Source organism: Eupeodes corollae, chromosome 1 (assembly GCF_945859685.1).
Source record: "Eupeodes corollae chromosome 1, idEupCoro1.1, whole genome shotgun sequence".
NCBI classification, from domain to species: Eukaryota; Metazoa; Arthropoda; class Insecta; order Diptera; family Syrphidae; genus Eupeodes; species Eupeodes corollae.
Window position 1 is genome coordinate 60,131,983 of NC_079147.1, and position 23,118 is coordinate 60,155,100.

General features: G+C 34.9%; 3 protein-coding genes and 1 long non-coding RNA gene across 5 annotated transcripts; 2 read left to right on the forward strand and 2 right to left on the reverse strand.

The window, feature by feature from the left end:
- Positions 1 to 4,617: 4,617 nt before the first annotated feature.
- On the reverse strand, positions 4,618 to 5,388 carry LOC129939636 (huntingtin-interacting protein K). Its single transcript, XM_056047724.1, has 3 exons — positions 5,153 to 5,388; positions 4,909 to 5,016; positions 4,618 to 4,834 (listed from the first exon to the last, which is right to left on the reverse strand). The coding sequence occupies exons 1-3, from the start codon at positions 5,300 to 5,302 to the stop codon at positions 4,736 to 4,738; spliced, it is 357 nt and encodes a 118-aa protein (XP_055903699.1). The 5' UTR covers positions 5,303 to 5,388; the 3' UTR covers positions 4,618 to 4,735.
- Positions 5,389 to 7,602: 2,214 nt separating this feature from the next.
- Positions 7,603 to 9,909, forward strand: LOC129939638 (uncharacterized). Of its 2 annotated transcripts, XR_008780562.1 has the most exons (4): positions 7,603 to 7,930; positions 7,993 to 8,340; positions 8,414 to 8,843; positions 9,077 to 9,909. It is a non-coding gene; the product is annotated as an uncharacterized LOC129939638 (long non-coding RNA). The 2 variants fall into 2 exon arrangements; XR_008780561.1 differs by lacking the exon at positions 7,603 to 7,930 and having other exon boundaries at positions 7,952 to 8,340.
- Positions 9,910 to 10,076: 167 nt separating this feature from the next.
- On the forward strand, positions 10,077 to 11,231 carry LOC129939631 (zinc finger protein 830). Its single transcript, XM_056047719.1, has 2 exons — positions 10,077 to 10,280; positions 10,386 to 11,231. The coding sequence occupies exons 1-2, from the start codon at positions 10,153 to 10,155 to the stop codon at positions 11,143 to 11,145; spliced, it is 888 nt and encodes a 295-aa protein (XP_055903694.1). The 5' UTR covers positions 10,077 to 10,152; the 3' UTR covers positions 11,146 to 11,231.
- A 10,191-nt stretch (positions 11,232 to 21,422) lies between these two features.
- LOC129939630 (crossover junction endonuclease EME1) lies at positions 21,423 to 22,806 on the reverse strand. Its single transcript, XM_056047718.1, has 5 exons — positions 22,565 to 22,806; positions 22,319 to 22,504; positions 21,950 to 22,263; positions 21,698 to 21,890; positions 21,423 to 21,637 (listed from the first exon to the last, which is right to left on the reverse strand). The coding sequence occupies exons 1-5, from the start codon at positions 22,655 to 22,657 to the stop codon at positions 21,485 to 21,487; spliced, it is 939 nt and encodes a 312-aa protein (XP_055903693.1). The 5' UTR covers positions 22,658 to 22,806; the 3' UTR covers positions 21,423 to 21,484.
- Between the last annotated feature and the right edge of the window lie 312 nt (positions 22,807 to 23,118).

Below are 23,118 nucleotides of genomic sequence, written 5' to 3' on the forward strand. Positions count from 1 at the left end.
TTTGTGGAGGAGTTTTCATTTACGAATTGTCGATTTTACATTGGTCCTTAGAGAAGAAGAAACAGTGAAGCCTTACCAAGGCTTCTGACATTGGTATATATATTTTAAATAACAAATCTAAAAAAAAATTATCTAAATCGAGAAAAAGTACCTACTATCTTAAGAGGTGGGATAATGAAGCTGCCATCAAATTGCTTGATACATGACCAGACTACAACAATTATTGGAAGACAAATGATGACAAGCAGATTAAAATCCTCAGTGTTGCCATCATTCAACCTCTCTGAGCAGTTAAGTTCGCTTATTTTTAAAACGGAGCCACATACGGTACCTTCAGATCTTCCTCCTATGCATTTCAATAAAGTCTTAATGCAGATTGGTGATGTTTCGAAGTTGTTCAAGTAACATTTTTTGTTGGTACTCATATATTTCCTTGGAGTAGTCATCGAAAGTTTGCTCAAATTCTTCCAAGTTCTCAACTATGGCGGTGACTTTAAGCCTTAGTTTTTTTCAACTTTTGCATCTGAAGAACATCTGCACTGTCTTTGGGTTTTCCTCCACTTTCATTCCTTTTTTCCAGTTCAGGGATAATTGCATCTAATTTTTTCCTTAGTTCTTCGTACACCGATTTCACTCGGTTATATGTATCCCTTTGCATGTAAGGAGTGTCCTTTTTTACTGTAGACACTATTTTTTGATGGTTTGAGTCAAACTCAGAACATAGTGCACTTAGACGTTGGAGTCTTTCTACTTTGTATCTGAGGGTTTTCCTTGACGCACTGTCCTTACCAACATTTTTGTTCAATGTTTCGATATCTTCAGCCAAGGTTTTTTGCTTGGCTACAATAATGTAAACTTCAGTTTCGTCCAACATGATTATAGCACTTTTTTTTTGTGTGTATTGTTTTTATTTATTTAATTTATTCGTTGCGTAGTTTTATTTTCGTATAATAGCTTCACTTATATTTGTTCGTAATTTTTAGGTAATTTTGTCCTTAGTTCTTCGTACACCGATTTCGGTACCTGGACAGTATATCCAGAGCGGTCACAGCATCACTTCAGGCCAACCGGTGCCTACGGTCGAAAACGCGCCATATATAGTTGATAAACTATCGATAAATCAATGATTATAAATATTTGTCAATTTTTATTAACTATAATATAATATTTTATCATTTTCTTCATATATTAAATCTATATCTATTCAATAATAATGTATGACAACATGAGCCCAATTGATATTGATATTTACAAAGGAATTACAGTTGTTGTATTTGACGGATATTCAGACTACAATAAGCACGTAAAAGCTATGGAGCATCAGAGTAGAACTGCTGCATTTTCAAAAACGTATGAAGTCTGTTTCGATGAAACAATGGTTGTACCAGTTACTCAAGAAAAATTCTTATCAAATCGAAATAACAAAGACAAGTTCATTAATGAGGCCTATCATGAATTCCATCGTAATCGGAAATTTTTACGAATCCCGAAAAACTGTATCATGAAATCCTTTCGTAGTGGAAAATCTCATACAATTTTGCATTACGAACGGATTTCATGATACAGTTTTTCGGGATTCGTAAAAATTTCCGATTACGATGGAATTCATGATAGGGCTGAATATGTTAATTGGAAAATTACAAGCTGCAAATATTTCTACTAAACAAGCCAGAGATGATGCGGATGTTCTTATTGTTGCTTAATGCAATTGAAGAATCAAAGTCTAAACAAAAGAAGTTATAATAGGACAAGATATTGATTTACTTGGCTTACAAACAAGCAACTTTCTGTAAAAACGGAGATATACTCGACTAAAATTTTTGATAATTATCGTCATTCCAAAACACATATTTTATTTCTGCACGCATAAAGTGGCTGTCACACAACTTCTGTGCTTTTTAAAAAGGGGAAACAATCATTTTTAAAAGTTTTTGAGAAACTAACAAATTTGGATGAACTAGCTGCAGCTGGGGAAGAAAATTGTTCGGCCCAGAGATTAGAGAGTGGAACTCAAACCTTATTGGCTGTCTATAATGCTCCGAAATCTATGAAAATTCTCCATCATTTTCGTTATATGCATTACGTCAAGCCTACAAAACTTAATAAACCTGTTCAAACTTGGTTAGGACATGAGTTGCAACCTCAGGTATGGGGTTAGGCAATGCGAAACGATTTTCAGGAGCCTATCATGACAATTTTACCAACTCTTCCAGAAGATTTGCTAAATACAATTTTCTGCAGCAGCAAGAGTGGTTGTGGTTCGCGATGCGGATGCAGGAAAGCGGGCTTGCAATGCAATCTCGAAATCTAAGATTTTTACCTTATTTAAGCTTAAATGACTGGACTATATAGTTTTTAGGTAGATACAATATTAAATAATGTTAAAAATGGAATTCAAAACATGGCGATGGATTTTTGGTAACGCACATAAATAGCTGTTTGTGCAGTCATAAAAAGCTTATCGGTTTACAGTATAAAAACAATGATCACTTCAAATTCTTTCTTAGGAAAACTGTTTGCAACCTGCTTTTAATTAAAATTCACCACACCCCATTTCATCACATTAGCACCATAACTTTAAAGAAGAAAATAAATAAATACGCATCAACAAATTCCACAGGCTTTTCTTCGCTTGTTGGACTTTATTGTTAACATTCTAGACTGTAAGTGAACGTGTGTCGGGAGCAAACACACGATTATATTATTGGAACTATTCTTTTATTAAACGTTTTGTATAAGCCAGACATATTAATGAAGTCGGCAGGATAATTAAAAAATATTGTAATCAGAACTAATTTGTGAATTTGGAGTCTCAATAAAGAAAACTGAACTGAACATTCCAGACTGGTGAAGAAAATCAAGCAAAGACAAAACGACTGTTGATTACTTACAAATGGCACTACAGTCCTGTGTGAACTAGGGCCTCACCCAACAAACTTCTCCATCTAGCTCGGTCCCTAGCTAAATGTCTCCAGTTTCGCGCACCAAGTTGGGTGAGATCACTTTCTATTGTGCGCTGCACCTGATCCGCGGTCTTCCTCTACTGCGCTGTCCTCTGGGTGTGGATTCGAAGATTTTCCGGGCCGTAGCATTGGTTTCCATGCGCTCTACGTGACCCATCCATCTTATTTGGTGGACTTTTACCCTTCTGGTTAAGTCTACGTCGCTGTACAGCCTATACAGCTCGTCGTTCCATCTCCTCCTCTCCCATTCGATGCATACGGGACCGTAGATCACACGAAGAACTTTTCTCTCGAAAGACTTTTCATCAGCTTTTGTCATAGTCCATTCTTCTGCACCGTATAGCAGGACGGAGACAATAAGGGCCTTATATAGCGATACTTTGGTTCTTTGAGAGAAGGCTTTGCGTCTCAGTTGCTTTCTTAGCCTAAAGAAACAGCGGTTAGCAAGAGTTATTTTTCATTTGATCTCAGCGCTGGTGTTGTTTTCTGTGTTTACAGCGGAGCCTAGGTAGACGAAGTCCTTGACTACCTCAAAGTTGTGTCGATGGTGGTGTTTTGACCAAGACGTCGGTGTTGTAGGTCCTTTCTTTTTTTTTGCCCTCATTAACCGTTAAACCCATTTTTGCCGCCTCTGCCTCAATACTCACAAAATCCCCATTGGTATCATACTGTGTCCTTCCGATTATGTCAATGTCATCAGCAGAATATGAAAGTAATTGGATAGACTTTTGAATGATAGTGCCTCTAGTGTTGACGTGTGAGCTCTGCACTATTCCTTCAAGTACGATGTTAAAAAAATCGCATGGCAGCTTGTCTAAAACCTTTTTTGACATCGAAAGGTTCTGTTAAGATGTTTCCAACTTTCATGGAGCAGAGTGAATTCTCCATGGTCATTCTGCACAAACGGACGAGATTGGCAGGGATACCAAAATTAGACATGGCTCTATACAGCTCGTTTCTGTAGATGCTGTCATATGCGGCCTTGAAATCGATGAAAAGATGGTGGGTGTCGATTTGGTATTCTTGGGTTTTTTCCAGGATCTGCCGTAATGTGAATATTTGGTCAACTGTGGACTTTTCTGGTCTAAAACCAAACTGATAAGGACCTATCAAGTTGTTGACGATGGGCCTTAGACGTTCACATATTACGGCAGAGAAGATTTTATAGGCGGTATTAAGTAGACTGATTCCTCTATAGTTGGTGCAGTTTTGAGGGTTTCCTTTTTTTCGGGATCGCGCAAACAATACTGATAAGTTGGTGCAAGCTCCTAACCTGCAGCGGCTTTATTAGACTTCAGCTTAGATATGGCAATCTTTGCTTCGCCTAAGTCGGGATTGTTGGCTTTCGTCGTCTATGTTGTATGGATCATCCTGTCTGACAGCGAAATTCGGTTGGTCAGCGCCGTTATAACGTCTGAAGAAGTGGTCCTTGATTGACTGCTGTTCCTTTGATATCCATTGTTTTTATCATTATTTTATTGCTCACCTCCCTTAAAGGTATTAAAAAACAAAGGAAATATGTATATGGGTATTAAGGCCATATAATTCTTGAAATGTGTAGAAGTAGAAGACATTCACAATTCACTTCGTGTAACATTAACGACGTTCAAGGACGTATGTTTCCTTTTTTTAAATATGTAGATGAAAACCAAAATTTAGTTTTGTATGTATACTTTTTTATATTTTTTTTCCCTTGTAAAATTTAAAATATTTTAACAAGATTTCTTAAAAAAAATCTTAATAGGTATGTTTATTTTTGTTTTTGGTTGTTTTTAGTTGGCTATTAGGATTTCTAACGCGGCAACAACATCACCTCGCTGTTCTCTTAAAACCTTTTCTGCTTGTTGTTTCGATATGAGCATTTCATTCATCTAAAAACAATATATTATCGTATTTATATTTGGATTTTAATGCACATTTGGTATTTTTTGATATAGGTACTCACAATAAGTTCGATATCTTCTTTTTTGACTTGAACCTTCTGCAATTCTCGTTCTTTAGCTAATTTTTCCTCATCTTCTTTGATGCGTTTATCACCGAATTGTTCAACAGCCTAAGGATAAGAAGAAACCCAAATAAGAAACAGGTGCTTCATACTTTAAAGTTAATTATTGGATAAGGGAATAGGGCCTTGGTTAAAGGTTATGGCCGGGTTGTAGTTTGTATTAAGGGAAACAATCATATCTTACGCTGGAGATGTCTGCGGCAGAGATTTCTTTTTCTTCGGCATAGTCTGTTACTCGTTCCAGATCAGCTGCTCCGCCATCGTGGCGTGTTGCTTTCTTTTGTTTTTTGTCCTGGACATCATCGGTGCCATTTATTTCTGTGTTTTCGGTCATTTTTGCAGAATGTTTGTTGAGATAAAAATTAGTCAAACAACGAGGTGAAGAAATAAATGGGAATTTGAGTTCCGAGTTGTCAAATTAAAGGTGTCAAAAAAATGGCAGATACATCTGAAGTTGGTTCCATTTAGTGAAACTATTAAAAGTTCGTTTAGTAATCTGCAAATACTGACTGCATTGGAAAGCTTCTAAATTTAAAATAAAAATCTTAATTCATTCTTTATATAAGTTCACAAATCGAGGAAACTTAATTCTATCTCTACAAAACTTTCCAAAATCCACCGAAAAGTTTTCTAGTTAAGGACATGAATATATATGTAATTATTATCTTAATCCTCGCAGATACAAAAGGTATAGATAGGGCATCCGGATACATTTTTATTAGTGTTTTGCGTATTAAAAAAAGCTGACCACAATTTCTGGGCTATCAACAATAAGTCTAAAGCTATACGAGAATTTCTGGTATATACGTCTTAACAGCCTAAATTGAACGATATACCACAGCGTACCAATCACAACAAACAGTCAATTGGATTTGTTTTGCAAATTGATAACATTTTTTCATAATATTACAAAGAACAACAAAAATGTTCACAAGAAAAAGGCATAACTACTTAGAAAAAATACAAAAGTGTAAAACGGAAAAATAATACTTTTTGAGTCAACGACATCTTCTTAAAACATTAACACTATTATGGCAGAATTTATGTAAGGAAAGTATTAGTAACAAATTGTTGGACTTTTTAGTTTCAGGAAAAAGAAATTTTATTACAGTGTTAAAATGCACGAGAATGATAATTAATGCACAACCGTGAATTTTTTGAAAATGAGGAGAGATAATTGAAATAAAAAATATATTATAAAAATACACTTCTTTAGCTCACCATTTACAGATATGCACTTCTTCCAACGAGTCACAACACAAGTTTCTTCATACCGTCAGTGAAATATGTAGCTGGTCTCTCTTATATCCAAGACTTCACTGCTTCCTTGACTTCTTCGTCCGACGTGAAATGGATAGCTTTGAGGTCTCTCTTAAGGCCTGAGAAGAAGTGGAAATCACAAGGTGCCAAATCTGGTGAATACAGTGGGTGTTAAAGAACCTCGAATTTCAACTGTTTGAGATCGGTGCTGGTTGCATTGGATGTGTGAGGTTGAGCGTTATCGCCAGGCAACAAAATGGTGTCAGTTGATCCACGAACGCGACACACTTGTCTCTCAATGTGACTCAATGTATCGTAAACTGCTTTTAAGCGATGAATGTCTGTCGGATTAACATTTTCGGTGGTTAAAAATTCAATCACAAATCGTTGTTTTATTTTCGTTGACAATACGTCAGTGCTAGGCTCCATTCTGACAGGCATTGATTGGAAACAATACGAGTCAAGTTCAAATGGGAATTTTTCAGTTATAAACGATAACAATAGCTATATTTGGATCTAATTTTGAAGTCTTTATCTTATTACAATTGTGAGTTATTGGCGATTGTGCATTACTTATCATCATTTGGCCCTCGTACTTTCCCTGGATGCTATGTTTGTCTTAAATTCGCTTGAATCTGATAAGAAATATGCTTTTCTACAACTAAAACCCGATAGCTCCCACTCATCCAAAACTTAATTTTCTCAAGGCAACATATACTACTTATCATAAAACATATTTTGTCAGTTATCTGAAGCGAGTGTGTTTACAAACTCTGGAGGTACCTAAGCTGATTGAACAATAGCAATCTCAAGGATGGTTGTTTACATATACATTTGGCTTTCTTTTTTATCGTAGTAGTAACTGTTTAAAGCTTAAATTATGGTTTAGACTTAAATTTTTTTCTTTAAAAAAAAAAAAAACTTATCAATTTAAAAAAAAGTGTTTCGTATAGTTTTTAAAGGTGCTTAAAACTCCCATTTTTGTTCTAGCTACACTCCAATTAAGGACACATCAAAATAATGAAATGGATATTGAATTCCTTCCATATCTTTCCTTTTTTTGGTTATGTGATGATAACAATACTGAATAAGGCTAGGCGCGCACATGCAACTCTTAGTTTCGAAACTGTTTGGTTTCTAATCTGAGCACTATAGACTTATACGAGAGTCCGCGCACATGCAGAAACCATTCGGTCGCCCATTCGAGCAACTTTTTAGTTTGTGTTTTGACACAAACTAAACGATCACCCCAAACCAATTAATTAGTTTGTGTCACATGGAATTTTAGGTAACTGCGCGCACATTCAACTAAATCGTTGAACAATTTTCTTTAAGTGCAAGAGAGAAAAAAAAATAGGCAATGTTTTCCTTTCACAAAAAATTCTGAGGGAAGAGTACCACCTTACATCTCAATTTCACTAGTTTTCTCTTTCATACATTGATTGCGAAAATTTATTAGTTGCTTAAACCCATAAAAAATGTCTGTATCCTACTATGATACACGTAACTGCGCGCACATGCAACTAAATAGTTTCTTTCGTATGTTTGTATTAGTGCATTTCAGTGGAATGATTCTTTAAAGTGTGACGAGGTTAGTAGGATAGTTCCAGACGCGCAGAATAATATATCCTTCTCGTATGTTTGTTTTCATAATTCAATTGCTACTTTTTAAACGTCAAATGTATTTATGTACTGAAAGGAGGTGGTTATTATTATTTGTAACTCAAAACAAAACATATTTTTTAATTTTTATTTTATTTTCAGATTATTATGTACTTCAATCGTATCAAAGTGCGTCATCGTTTAAAAAATGGAATAAAGCACAATTATTTCAAATGATGTTTCGCCTCTCACAAATGGGAATGGCAAGAGTAAAACAACGCTGTCGCCGTCGAATGCTATCAACCAGACTGCAAATGGAATTGTATACAATAAAGAGTAACATAAACAACACTGAAACGGAAAAACAACCACGGGAGCAAATCTTCATTCGAAAAGGTTCCTCTACACACAGCCTTCCTAGTATATCTTGGCTTTTACCTGCTCATGATATTGGGCTACATCAATCAATGTATGTGTGCCCGAAAAGTAGCTAAACAAAATAATCGAGAGGTAAGATGACGATTTGAATCGATTTGAAATTCACGAACTGACATACTGAGTCTGAAATTCCATTTGTTTCCAGGGCTATGTTACGCTATACGATACCTTCGAGAATTCTATTCACGGTATGTCTATTGCTGGAATTTCCCAATTTGCAGTGTCCCTGGTAGGGAGGTAACTCTCAAAGATCGCATAACCAAGGATTACGGTTGGACATTTGAGTTCACTGGAAAAGAAACAAGATGCTTGAACAGCGTTGCAGAACAGACGGCTTGGCTTTAGACAGTCCCCGTTGTAAAGTGTGTTGGAGTGTTCGATTGTCCGAAGTTATTGCATTGAAGAAGAAATACAAACCTTATTTGCATTTGTATGAGACGCATAGTGTGGTAGCAATGGGACCAAATGGTCGCGGTACTGTCGACTATTATGGCGCCGATCCGAAAGATGTTGATATTCTAATGGGCAAATTTAAAAGCTTTGGCAGTGCTGGTGGTTATATTGCTGGAACAAAGGTAAAGATTTATTAAAAGGTGTCAATCGTATCCAAAACAAATTCATTGTTTTTAAATATTTTGTTTTTTTTTCTTGGTGGTCTGTTAAATATTTGGTTTTAAAATAAACAAATATAATTCTTTTCTCTTTTAAAATATATTAGTTATCCCAAGCGTTCACTTTGAGTCGAATATTATTTGATTATTTATTTGTAAAATGTGAATTATATAAATTTTATTATTTTATTTTACAGAGCTGTAGGTCGTACACAAACTTTCCGTAAGGTAGCGGTTGTTGGAGTTGGGTTTCCTGCCACTCCAATTGTGGAATGACGTACATATACGCTTAAGAGAAGTTTGATTATGCCTTACAAGTGAATAGTGATTGATGAAATAAGTGATTCAGTAATCAGTTGGCCTAAAGTATTCATGTAAAGTAAGAGATTCTAATCCGATTATTTATTAAGTTAAAAGGAATAAATAAATAATAATAAATAAATAAATAAGGTCATTTTATAATTCGTTTAATAAGAATTTCATTTATTTGATGTATCTTCCCATATACATATATATAAGTATAAAGTTAGTTACTAAAGATCTATTATATTTCTATCACTAAAAATAAATAAGTAAAGCAAAATTGAAAGATGTTTTATTTTCATCGCAGTAGGAAAAAGCGGAGTTCTAGATACATTTTTTGAAATTGCCCTTTTACAAGGCGTTGTGAGTTCAACGGGTGAACCCAATATTGCCTTTTGATTGCAGGTTTATTCCTTCTTTCTAATTCAAACGCACATATCAGTGCCATTATGTAAAAATCCATGCCCAGAAAATTTTGACCTTCAAAAAACAAAAAATATATTTTATATAATTTTGTATTCCAACAATATATCTACTCTTTTCTTTCATAAGAAAAAAAATAGGACAAATTTGAAACTATTTTGTTTCGTGTATATGAGATAGAAATAGTGAATAAATGTTTTCTGTGTATTGGTTTATTTCGTTGATTACTTTTGGAGTTGCTTATGTGCGCGATGTTTGGGCAACTGACGATCAAACTATTTGGTTTCGAAAAAGTTGCATGTGCGCGCCTAGCCTAAGAGTTGAAATCTTTAGAATGTGTCAATTTTCTTAGTCGAATGGCAAACCCATAATCCATTCAACAAATAGCGACAGCCCTGATATTTTTTTCATTAGAATCAAACTAACCCAAGTACTGACACTACTCAAATTCGGATGTGTCAAATAAAAAAATATTCTAAAAACTCAAACCAAAAGTTGTTAGCTTGCCGACGAATTTTTGTTTAAATAAAACATTTTTCTTGCAAAAATGGCTACAAATTTAAAACTCACTAAAAAGAAATACACGCAGAATGATTTGCGGCGTTTAATGCAGGAACAAAAATCCAAAACCCAGCAACGTGTGGTCGAGCAAAAGATTGATTCGCCTCTAGCAAAATATCCTTTTTAAACCAAATACATTTTTCTTTAATTGTTTAAATTTTTATTATGCACATCTTAGGTTCATTTCACAATTTATTTTCCTTAACCAATTTAATTTACGTATAACGATCAAGGTCAACTTACATGCATACTTTGCAAAAGCGTCGTACGCTCGGAATCCGTATGGAAAGTTCACATCAACACAAAAGCCCACAAGGCTAATGTCGAAGTCGCAAAGAAACTCAAGGAACAATTACAACAACAATCCACCACCAACCAAAATCAGCTGAAACGATCTAATGCAACAGGAGCAACAGATAATCATGACGTTTCCAAAGAAAAGAAAATCAAATTGGCAAATGAAAAATTGCGTGAACCAGCCCATGGCAATGGTGGAGTACCGAGTGATTTCTTTGATAACAATGCCAAGCCACATACTGTGTCTATCCTCTCAAAAGGATCTATTGAAATTAGTACAACAAAGTCAACTGAAGCCGATGCGAAAGACGAAGTTCTGCCCGAAGGATTCTTTGATGATCCCATCAAAGATGCTAAAATCCGAAATCTAGAATACAAAGATCCTCAAGACGAGGAATGGGATCGGTTTCAGCGTGAAATCAAAGAAGCAGCGACACTTTCGAATGAAATAATTGCCGGCGAGCAGGAAGAAGCTACTGTTGAGAGACAAATCAAAGAAATCGACGAGCAAATCGAAAGATGGTCCAAAGTATTGGACTTGGAGAAGAAAAAAGAATATGTTTCGAGCAAACTTAAAGAGAGACCTGTGAAAATGGACGAGGATAGTACGGATGAGAGTGAGCCGGACGATGAGAATTTCGATGAATTCCCTGATTGGAGGGCGAAAAAGTTTCATCGATAGACTGATTAATTAGCAATTTTTTTGTTTAAGTTATTTTTGTACTCGTTTTTGTAAAATATATAAGAAATATAAAACAACAAACAAAACTAAAATATGATTCTTATTTATTTTCTTAAATAATTGTGAACTATAAATTCCTGAAACAATTTGATGAAATTTTCAAATTAGCACAGTGGGTAAGAAAATAGACTGAAATGGCGTAAAGAACGGCCACCAAATCAGTTAGTTAATATTTCCTTTGAGAAACACCAACAGAGATCTGCATTTGAAAGCAAATTCATGCGTAACCAGAGTTTCGAATGGAATGTTATCTCTAAATCGATGCGTTTTAAAAAAAAATATATTTTGTTAACCTCAAGGGATTTAGTGTAATGGCTTGGTGAAACAACAATGTTTTTTTTTTAAATATTCATAATGCAAATTTATCACCTTATACGGTTGCCGTTTTAACGAAACGACCGAAGAACAAGTCGCTGACGCCTTGACTTTTTAATAAGATAATGAAAGATGAATTCTTAAATAAGTTTGGAGATATTGAAATATCTTTTACAATAACTGATGAAATGGTACTTGCCAAAATCGTAAGCCTCAAAGAAAACTTTAGCCCTGGTCCTGATGGCGTCCCATCGGTTATTCTAAAAAAATATAGCATTCTCTGTCAAAGCCTCTAACTGCACTCTTTGAACTCTCTCTTTCTCAAGGTGTGTTTCATAATATATGGGAAGATTCATTTATATTTCCCATTCATAAACAAGGCAATAGAACTGAACTTAGTTTATGATTCCGTTTATTTCCATTGCAAGGGCTTATTTTCCCCCTCTCAACACGTTTTTTTTTAAAAGTAGATCCACTACGAGTAACTTAATTGAATTTATATCCAAAGTTTTGTCAGCCCTCGAGTATGGCAATGAAGTTGATGTTGTATACACTGATTACAGCAAAGCCTTTAATAAAATATCCCATAAGATAATTAATCTCAAACTAAGAGCCCTAGGCTTATAAACTGGATAAGCTCCTATATTCCGAATAGAACTTATATAGTCCTTTTTCGTAACTCAGTCTCCAGTCATATACATGCAACTTATGGAGTCCCACAAAGTAGTCACCTTGGCCCCCTTCTCTTTGTCTTATCTGTTAACGATGTCTGTAATAAATTAAAAAACTCAGACATTCTAATGTTGCGGATGATTATCTCCATAGACAAACCATATATATATATATATGGTTTGTCTATGATTATCTCTACTACCTCTTATTCTTTATTTTTACAAAATGATCTTATTACCTTTTTTGTTTGGTGCATGAAAAATATCCTAGAGTTAAATGTAGTCCTTAATGTTGCCGTCAACGCAGTCGATTCCATTAAAGATCTTGGTATTTTATATGTGACAAACAGAATTTCCATTCACATTTTGACAAAATTATTAATAAAGCTAATAGATCTCAAAATAATTTTCCAACCCCTATGTAACTAAAGCGCTTTACATTTCCCGAGTCCGTCCTCAACTTGAATATGCATACCAAGTATGGTCTCCCTTTTATGAAAACCATTCACTCAGAATTGAAAATGTTCAAAGACGTTCCGTTCGATTTGCCTTACGTGGCCTCCTTATGCCGATAGAGGTTTGCAGCCCTTATATATTAGACGCCAAAACGCTGATATATATATTTTCTCCCCAATTGTTAATGGGCAATATAGATCCCCCGGCACTCCTGAGTGATATTCACCTTGAAATCTGCGATCTGGCTCCCTTTTCTATATCCCTCATCATCGCACTAATTACGGGCACTTTAAAACAATGTCCAGAATTCTTCAACGCTGCTATGCTGGCCTTCCACTTTAACATTTCCAAATCCCATCTGAAAGATACCCTTTACCTTTTCCTTTTTTGAGTCCGAATTCCTCGTCCCTTTAGTTTTAAGTCTAATCAAATTTAAATTGTTAGTTCTTGTACATTATAAGCCTTAGGGCATATATGAAGTAATGTTGAAAACTGGTAACAAGAATTAAAAAAAAAGAAAATTGTTAAGTTAGTGTTAAGTTATAGCTTTTATTAAGCTGAATAAATAAATAAATATGGTAGTTCTCAAGAAGGTGTAAAATATAAGTAAAATGTTGAATTAATTACCGACAGGCGGGTTGTTTTCTAAAATTAGGTATTGGTTAGAATGTTTCTGCATTCATTTTTTAACGGTAGCTCCATTCGGTTTGCTTTGAGTTCTTTTTTGGAAATGAATGTTTACTGTGAGTTAGCAGCAATATCAGTTTCACCATTATAACGGATACTTATATACATACGTGTCCGGGAGTTCACATGAGCTTTATTTTATGTATTTAGCATCATAGACACCCCTATTGTGGTTGGCGAATCGAATGTTCGAAGTGAGATATTTGTATTAGCGAACTAACACATTCGACATACTACGGTTAGCGAACTTTACTATTCGAGTTCGAAATTCAGGCATAAATAATGTCATATCATGAAATTGCAAATAAACGGTTGTGTTCATTAATTGATAATTTTTATATTTAATAAAAATGCAAAATAAGCCAAAATGATAAGCAATTTGTTTTTTGGAGAAAACGAATATTAAAGACAAAATTAAGAACACTTCGACTGCGCAAAAATACTCGAGACAACTCTAATTTCCTACTGGAAGTTCTTTTAATTCTAATCAATTCCTTAAGTTTCAGATCATATTTTCGACTGCATAAGGAAGCCTTTGCATTTGAACACAAATAATGTCCAACTTGGATCAGTCTCAACATGTCATCCGATGAGAAACAAAACGCACGAAACTACTTTTTTTAACGGCCAAGATACCAGGATGCTTCCGTATCTGGGAAGCACCCCCAAGTTCTCTCGGAACTCCTACAAAATGCCCTAAACAGGCTAACTAAATGGGCTAAGCAATGTGGATTGGACGTCAACCCACACAAAACAGAATTAATACTCTTTTCGATATAAAATATATAAAAGATTCCTCAGATTAGCGCACCCAAGATTAGAGGAATACCATTAAGCTTTTCCGACCAAGCTAAATATTTGGGCCTCATTTTAGACAAAAAACTAAATTGGAAGGCAAATATTGATATAAGAGTAAAAAAGGCTACTGTAGCGCTTTTTACTTATAAAAAGGCCATAGGATCAAAATGGGGCTTCTCCCCAAAAATAACCCACTGGCTATACACTTCGGTAATTAGACCGATACTCATTTATGGAGCTGTCGTATGGTGGACCGCACTGGACAAGATGGTAAATCTAAATAAGCTCATCAAAGTCCAGCGGTCAGCAGGTATGTGCATCACAGGAGCACTTCGCTCAACACCAACCGCAGCACTGGAAGTGCTTTTAAACCTAACACCACTTGACATCTTCTCCAAAAAGGTGGCTGCCAACTCATGTGTAAGGCTTAGAGCCACCTTTCAATGGACCAGTAACAATACTGGACATACTACTATTCTAGACAGTTTCAGATCTATCCCAGATCGCTTAGACTATACCACCCCAAAAATGGTATTCGGTAAAAGCTTCCATGTGTCCATCCCTTCAAGATCCTCCTGGGAAGAAGAGAAACCCCTGGAAGACGATGCGGTACACTTCTATACTGACGGTTCAAAGACCGATTACGGAGTTGGAAGTGGCATCTTTTCAGAACAACTGAATCTCAGTCTATCCTATAGACATTCCAATCAATGTACTGTATTCCAGACTGAAGTAATGGCAATTAAAGAAGTACTATCCTGGCTCAAAGAAAACATTATATCTTGGAAGGATATACAAATCTTCTCAGACAGCCAAGCCGCTTTTAAATCTCTCGCGTCTGTCTCCACAAACTCTCAAACAGTCCACGATTGTCGATCATCTCTAAATGAGATGACGGAACAGTTTAACATTCACCTCATTTCGGTGCCGGGCCACAGAGACATTCCGGGAAATTGTAAAGCTGATGAGCTCGCCAAAAACGGAACACTTCTGCCTCATGTTAGACAAAAACATAACCTAGGAACACCACTTGCTACATGCAAATATCTTCTCAAGCAGTATGCTCTAGAAACAACAAATGCTAGATGGTCACAAAGTACCACCTGCCTAGCAACCAAGCAAATATGGCCAAGTATATACTTAAAACGGTCAAAAGGCTTCATATCACTGAGCAGACAAAGTATAAGCTCTACAATTGGAGTAATAACGGGACACTGCCTCATAGGAAGACATGCGCTGAGGCTAAGGGTCTACACAAATGACTTCTATAGAAGCTGCATGGACGAGCAGGAACAGGAAACGGTCCAACACCTTATATGTACATGTCCAGCACTCTCCATTAGAAGGAATAACTTTCTCGGTAATCCCTTCTTCGATAACACCAGTGAACTGGCAACGATTGACACAAAACGTCTCTCTAACTTTATCAAAAGTACAAAATGGTTTGTTTAAATTCATCACTCTCCCATGAGTAACCTCATTAGTGGTATCACAATGGACCCTTGAGGTCTACGTGCGTCAATGACATCTGGACAGCCACTCCAACCTAACCTAACCTATACCAGGAGAAATAGGATGTGTTGACGGAACCCATGTAGGAATCATTGCTCCGATTGAGTTGCGTCATCAGTATCTTAGCAGAAACGGATATTTCAGTTTAAACTAGGGTGTCCATAACGTGTTTGAAAAAAACAAAACATTTCCAAAACTTCAAACTTCTACTGTAATACTCCGCCCACTCACCTCACCATCATCCAAATAAAAGATATGATCAAATCAATCGTTTCATAAGAATATATATTTATGAAAGAAGCATTAATTACAAACTAATAATAATAAATAATGATAATTAGTAAAATTTAAATAAATCTTGATATTTGTAGATAAAAAAAATTCTTAAAAGAAGATTAATAAGTCAAATTTAATTTACCGCTAGAATATTTTTTCATAAAAACAGCAGAAAACATTGGGTCACTTTTATTTTTGTATGAATTGAGGTCTAGACAATATTTTTTGCGTTTAAATAAAATAAATTGGGTGGCGCAACAGTCCGTTGAGAACTAGGGCCTAGTGACTTACAGCTCTCAATCATTCCTGTGTGCGAGTAATGTTGTCAGGAATGGAGTGGACCTACAGTTTATAGCTAATTTGAGAAAGCACTTTTTCATGACAAGAATTACTCTTGGAGGATTGGTCAATTCCTCGCAAGAGGCAGTACCCTCGCAAGAGGCAGACTTTAGATGGCATATGCTTGGTTCGAACCCAAGACCTCTGGCATGACAGTCCAACGCACTAACCATCATGTCACGGGTGCTACTATTTTTTGCCTTTAGATTGATGAAATGTCAAATGGAAATGGAAGAACAGATACGAAACACAAGAAAATGCAACAAAAATTGGGTGCTGAGTTTATGCAGACGGTTAGAAGAATTTAGAGTTATTTTAGTGGACACTTCAAAGTTTTTTTTTTTAATGAAAAGGAAGTAAAATTCCTATTTTCAGGCACTAACATTTATAAAAAAGAAAAAAGAGGACAAAAAAGAGAACATTAATAAAAAAGAGTATAAACAAAGAATTTGACGGAAAAAGTTAGAATAAGAAAGATCGGAATCCAAAAAGAGAACATGTTCTCTTTAAAAGAGATGTTCTGGAAACCCTAGTTTAAACGCAATGATAGTAAGCTTTTTCCTCGAAAGTAGCTTTTGGTTTTTGTGCAAGTTTTTAAGGCGTGTGATCATAAAATGTGTATTTGTTATGTTGACTAAAGATATCCTGGATCAACCCACGATTCCTTTGTATGGAACTCCAGTAATCTTAAGTCAGTTCTTAAAACGTAATACCAAAAGGGAGAACTTTCCATGTTATTTATATTTTTATTTCATCGTTCAATCATTTTTCTTTTCATTGTTCAACAAACTTTTTGTACTGATTTGTATTAGTTCTCTTGCAGCTGAATAAAAATGAATTGATATATGTTATTTTATAAGCTTCGACCTTTTCTCACACAATATGAACGTACGACAAATAATAACACAAATAATGTTGAAATTAATGAACATTCGATAACGACAATAGAGTGAGATCAATCTTCGAAAAATGTGTGACATTTAAGTCGAATCAACGGTTCTCAATTCGCCAACGGTAATACAAATTTCTCACAGTCACACTTTTATTCATTCGACTTGCCAATGGTAATATGGGTAAGAATCTAGTGTTTAATTGCAGAAACTATGGCAGTGTTTTTATTTGGATTGTTTATCGCTCTTAAGATTGTCGGTACACTATTGCTATTGCCGCAATTGTTTACAGTTGCCTTAATTGCTTGATGGCTCTTAAAAGATTCTGCCAAGAATGTTGGGAGGGGACGAATGAATAAAACATGTGATGCAAATCATGTGATGTTTTGTATTCCATCTGTGAAAATAAATTTCTAACTTTTATTTTTAAATTCTGATCAGATGTCCGATAAAAAAGAGTGTGGTATTTTACGAACCAAATGTATAAAATAGTTTTCATTTTTTTTTACTTATAATCAACAGTCTTTTCTGTCTTAATATGTGAACGTATAGAGCTCATCGTCAACAACCTGATAGGTCCTTATCAGTGTGGTTTTAGACCAGAAAAGCCCACAGTCGATCAAATATTTACATTACGGCAGATCCTGGAAAAAACCCAAGAATACCAAATCGACAGCATCTACAGGGACGAGCTGTATATAGCCATCTCTAGTTTTTGTATCCCTGCCTAACTCGTCTGTTTGTGCAGAATAACCATCGAGAATTCACGCTGCTCCATAAAGGTTGGAAACAACTTAACAGAACCTTTCGATTGCAAAAAAGGTTTTAGACAAGGTGATGCGCTGTCATGTGATTTTTTTTAACATCGTGCTTGAAAGAATAGTGCAGAGCTCACACGACAACACTAGAGGCACTATCTTTCAAAAGTCAGTCCAATTACTAGCATATGCTGATGACATTGACATAATCGGAAGAACTCAGCGTGTTGTCAGTGGGGTTTTTGTGATTATTGAGGCAGAGGCGTCAAAAATGGGTTAACCGGTTAATGACGGCAAAACAAAGTACATGCTGTCGTCAATGTATGGCAATGTCGGAATTAATGCAAAAACTGAGAGATAACTTTGTTTTGTTGATTTTCCGTTATAAAATATTCCAGTGCATCATAACCGCTCTCATTTAACTATATTGCATACTTCCTCACTCCAAAACGTGCACTTGAAGTAACCACATTAGTTTTCTTTTCATTGAGATTTAAAAAAGGTGACAAAAATTTTAAAGTTTAACAAGCTGTATTTTTCTTATAAATAACGTTATAATTCTGATTGAAGACGGAATCGACAGCGTCAGGTGTGTTATTTAATATTTTAATAAAAAAATTAAGATTAGGAAAATATGTTGTTCTATTTTATATCAAAAATCGTGCGTTAATAACTATTAAGTGCTAATTAAGATTTTATCTAAAAGGTTAAGCTTAAAGTTAGTTTCCACAAGCTTCCACATTAAGATTTTAGTATTTTTATGTAACTTGACTTATTGTCTTTGGAGTTCTTAAAAGATCGGGTGCTCATATGTGTTCCTTTTTTTTTTTCTTTGTTAATTACTACCTTAGGAAGTTTTAGTATAAGATCTTCCTTTTTGGTACAGGTTCATGTACGAATGATTTATTTGAAATCATGAAATTGTCTGAAAAGCCAACATTAGAAAAAAGATTATTTTATTTAAAATTTCACCTTCAAGAACGCACCCAATGCCCGAACACAAATTTAAATGAGCTGAACCATAATATTTCACAATTTTCATCAAGATTTAAAGAAAAATGGACCAAATCTGATCGCAACGAAAGCCGATTTAAGCATACAAATCAAGAGTGGCTTCATACATCTATAGGTTTCAAGGGGCACAACAGTAACCCACATAAACGTGGACGTCCAGAAACAACATTTCAAAACAGTTGTTATCGATCTAAACGCCTGAAAACCGCAAATATAAGAACTAGTTTTTCTACAGTTGCATTAGGATTCGCTGCAAAGGTCAAACTTAGAGCTGATGGTCATTCGTTTGCATCAAAGTTATTGGAAGACGTATTGCGTTCACCTTACCGTGCAGATAGTTATACAAAAGCGTATCAACTACATGAAAATACAAGTATGATGAAGATGTCAGGAGAAGAGGCCCTTTTAACTGTTGTGAAAACAAAGCTAACACGCTATCAATACAACGTTATAAGAAATAAATACCCTAATAGATTTCCGTCATATAAAATAATTCAAGATGCAAAAAAAATGCTATCCAGATTCAGAATGTATGCAGGTTACTGCATCTTCCGGTGAAGTCACTGTTCAGGCTCTAATGAATCACACGATTGAACGTTTTGTTAAAATCACAAAAAGAGGTTATTTTGGACTAGGAAATGAAAATTTAAGCAGCTTGCAATGGATTTCAAAGTGAGACTTCGATGGGAGTTCGGGGCATAGTTCATATAAGCAAAAGTGCGTTGGAATGGAAGCAGGCGATTCTAATGTTTTCATTATTTCAGTTGTTCCTTTGCGATTGGTTTATGCAAACATGAGTAGAAAAGATATTGTGTGGCAAAATATATTTAAGGAATCAACACAACTTTCGATTTCTGAGAAGTTACAAATGTATACCCAAATTCAAAATTTAAAGCCTTAAGAAGTCACTATTCAAGACAAAATCGTTCGAGTTTCACATAAGCTTCTTTTTACGATGGTAGATGGTAAGGTCTGCAGGGCTTTAACTAACAATATTTCTTCTCAGCGATGCTTTATCTGCGGGGCAAGCTCTAAAGAACTAAATGATATTGATAAAATGTTGTCGAAACCACATAATTCCAGCACGTTGGAATTGGTCTTTCAGTTTTGCACTGTTGGACTCGAGTTTTCGAATGCCTTTTACATGTTGGCTATAATCTTCCAATCAAAAAGTGGCAAACTAGAAAAGAAGACATAGAAGAAGTGGCATTAAACAAAGCTCGAATACAAAGAGTTTAAGATTCAAATGGGACTTATTGTTGACTAACCAAAGCCATGTTTTGGGAATTCAAATGATGGCAACACTGCCCGAAGATTTTTTAACTTTCAACTGAAAAACTTCATTCAATTCTGGTAGCCATACTAAGTGGATATGATATAAACATCGATACATTTCGAACATACACACTCGATACTGCAAAACACTTCGTCCATTCCTACCCTTGGTTTTATATGCCTCCAACCGTGTATAAACTTTTAATTCATGGACCGGATATTATTTCAGCTGCACTTCTTCCTATAGGCCAATTATACGAAGAAGCACAAGAAGCAAGGAACAAAGACTTCAAGAAATATCGGAAAAATTACTCCAGGAAATGTTCCCGGGAGAAGAGTAATCAAGATGTTTTTAATTTAATGCTGGTAAGATCTGATCCTCTGATTACGAGTTTAAGGCAACTTTCGCAAAAACAACTCAAAACTTTTCCGAAAGCAGTTTTTGATTTAATTATCTGCCCAACTTAAGACGATGTTCAGACTTCCAGTGAAAACTTACAAAATGATGACGATTGCTCATCAGACGAATCAACTTTTAATTTAAATTTCTGCTTTAATTGAGAATTAGCACATTTGTTTACCTCATTTTATTTATTTTTTAAGATATCCATGCATAAAAAGTTTTTAAAAAAATGTATATGAATTTTGGTCCATAATTTATGTTTAAAAGTTGTTATATCGTAATAGAGCAAGAAAAAACGATATTGAAAAGAGGTAATGTGTTTTAATCAGTATTCATAATCGGTTCATAAGCAAACAAAATAATTTAGCTTTCAAAATTCAACAAATGAATTAATTCCAGTTTTCTGGGTATCCTGCCCCAGTGTGCGACGTCTTGCCATACCTAAATTCTATTTGTGCAAAGTTGTACACTTAAAATTTCTAGCCCATTAATAAAAATAAAACTAGTACTTATTGCGTATCTAAACCATTCTCGAATCAGCTTACTATATTCGAACACCCCAAAAATCTTTCAATTTTAAAAAGTTAAATCTCTCTTTCCCTCTACTGTGGGTTTTAACCGCAAGATTTTTGATATTCGATAAATTCCCTTATATGAACAATTAGTTCTTCTTTTGAATTTGATTATCAAACTTCTATTTGTTATTCGAAGTAAAAAAATCGTTTCGGTGGAACTTACGTAAAATATTTCGGGTAAAATTTAAAGCTGACAATAAATCGTTAGATTTTTCAAAACTCTAAAGTAGAATAATTCTTACAACTGATATTTTTCTATATAAGTTATTTAATTTTTCTTAAAACTACACAAATAAAAAGAAAGCCATCATTATATGATCTCATTCGGATCCATGCTATTATACAAAGTGTACAACTTTTTGCTTAGAACTTCTCCGATGCGTCTTTCAGAAGCAAGCGGTACTATCCCCCGACTGATTTTTAAGTCAGCTAAAGAAGTTTGACCATCTGGTTTATTGAATTCCTAAAACAAATAATAATTTAATAGTTTAATCTCGATCCAGTTTAAAAAAGAAAAACTCACTTCGAATAGTTTCTTCGGGCAAGAATACTTATTTTGAATTGACTGAGCAACATCTAAAGTTACCAATGGCAACCTATTGAGATGTTGTTGCCAAAGTCTACCCAATCCATTGCTACCTTCAACCCGAACACAGTCTTTATTGTCATTTAAGAGATATTGATTTGAACTAGCTGCTACTGATGATTTCTGTTTTCTAAATGGATTAACCATAAGTTCATAAGTTTATATAGTTTGATTTGTCGCTTTACCTACCTGTATGGTATTTCTGCAACAGCCTTTGTAAATCTCACTAAAAGTTCAGCTAATCCTTGTGTATTGTTTACGAACAGGACGCTGCATTCGTAAAGGATTTGCAACTCTACAAAGGCTGTTTCTCTCTCAAGGGTGTTTTTACACTTTGGCAAGACACCAACAACCACCAAAGATAATTTCATATCTGAGAAATTAGCTTTAACATTTCTCATAGTTTCATGAATTGACTTATCTTCTATAGATTCATGGAACTCCTTGCCGCTGAATACTCGTAGAAGTTGGGGTTCTGATTCGTATTTATCACTTAAATTGTACTTCATGTTGTTGTTAAGGAATAATTAAAGAAGGTACTGTAGCCAGGGTACTCACCAGCTGCAAGTTGTTGTCTTCTATTGGATTAAATATTTGTTGGCCAACATTACGCTCCCACATGATTGTTCGGGAGGATTTAATTTTCCTTAGAACGTGGGATACAGTTGAATCAGTTAATAACCCCAACAAAGAATGACCCACATCTGGATGGAGAACATCCTCGTCTATAACGGCTCGGATATACTATGGAGATATGATTTTTTCATTATATCTTAGGAGGAATTGTATACAAATAACACGAACCTTGAGACACTCGCCAGGCCTGATTCGTTTTTGTTGTTCTTGAATGAGTTTCTTCTTGAGTTTTTCTGCATTATCTATTTGTTTTTTAGACATTATGATAAGCGTTTATATAAAATGCAATTATTTCTAACAAATTTTTTATATTCAAAATGCAAATCAAAATCGAACAATTTTTAAACAAAAAGCAAGACAGAAAAGATTCAGAGTTTTGTGATCTGTCAGTTTCAACAGTGGTAAACAAAATCAACATGTTTCTGATTCTGACGCTAACTCAATTTGAAGCTCGATTCAAAATTTTATATAGGGTTTTCCAATAAGAGTTATTTTTAAATAGCCCGATATTTGGACAACTGTCATTCTTGAAGCCGTCATTGCTGTCTTTTTGACATTTGATAAGTACATATTACTAAATTATTTCTATGGAGTCTTGTCAAAGCATAAGTCCATTTTATTCAAATTTGAGTAAAGTATACAGAACTGTACAAAAAAAATCTACTTTCGTTTGGTCTTAACAGTGCAATGCCCAATTTCATAAACAACTTTTAAACATTTAA

Excerpts from the sequence above, each read along its gene's own strand:
- LOC129939636 (XM_056047724.1), bottom strand. The coding sequence starts at position 5,302 with ATGACCGAAAACACAGAAATAAATGGCACCGATGATGTCCAGGACAAA. Across the intron at positions 5,017-5,152 it reads CTGCCGCAGACATCTCCAGC|GCTGTTGAACAATTCGGTGA; the intron begins GTAAGATATGAT and ends TCTTATCCTTAG. Across the intron at positions 4,835-4,908 it reads AAGAAGATATCGAACTTATT|ATGAATGAAATGCTCATATC; the intron begins GTGAGTACCTAT and ends TATTGTTTTTAG.
- LOC129939631 (XM_056047719.1), top strand. The coding sequence starts at position 10,153 with ATGGCTACAAATTTAAAACTCACTAAAAAGAAATACACGCAGAATGAT. Across the intron at positions 10,281-10,385 it reads ATTGATTCGCCTCTAGCAAA|GTATAACGATCAAGGTCAAC; the intron begins ATATCCTTTTTA and ends AATTTAATTTAC.
- LOC129939630 (XM_056047718.1), bottom strand. The coding sequence starts at position 22,657 with ATGTCTAAAAAACAAATAGATAATGCAGAAAAACTCAAGAAGAAACTC. Across the intron at positions 22,505-22,564 it reads GGCCTGGCGAGTGTCTCAAG|TATATCCGAGCCGTTATAGA; the intron begins GTTCGTGTTATT and ends ATATCTCCATAG. Across the intron at positions 21,638-21,697 it reads GCCCGAAGAAACTATTCGAA|GAATTCAATAAACCAGATGG; the intron begins GTGAGTTTTTCT and ends TATTTGTTTTAG.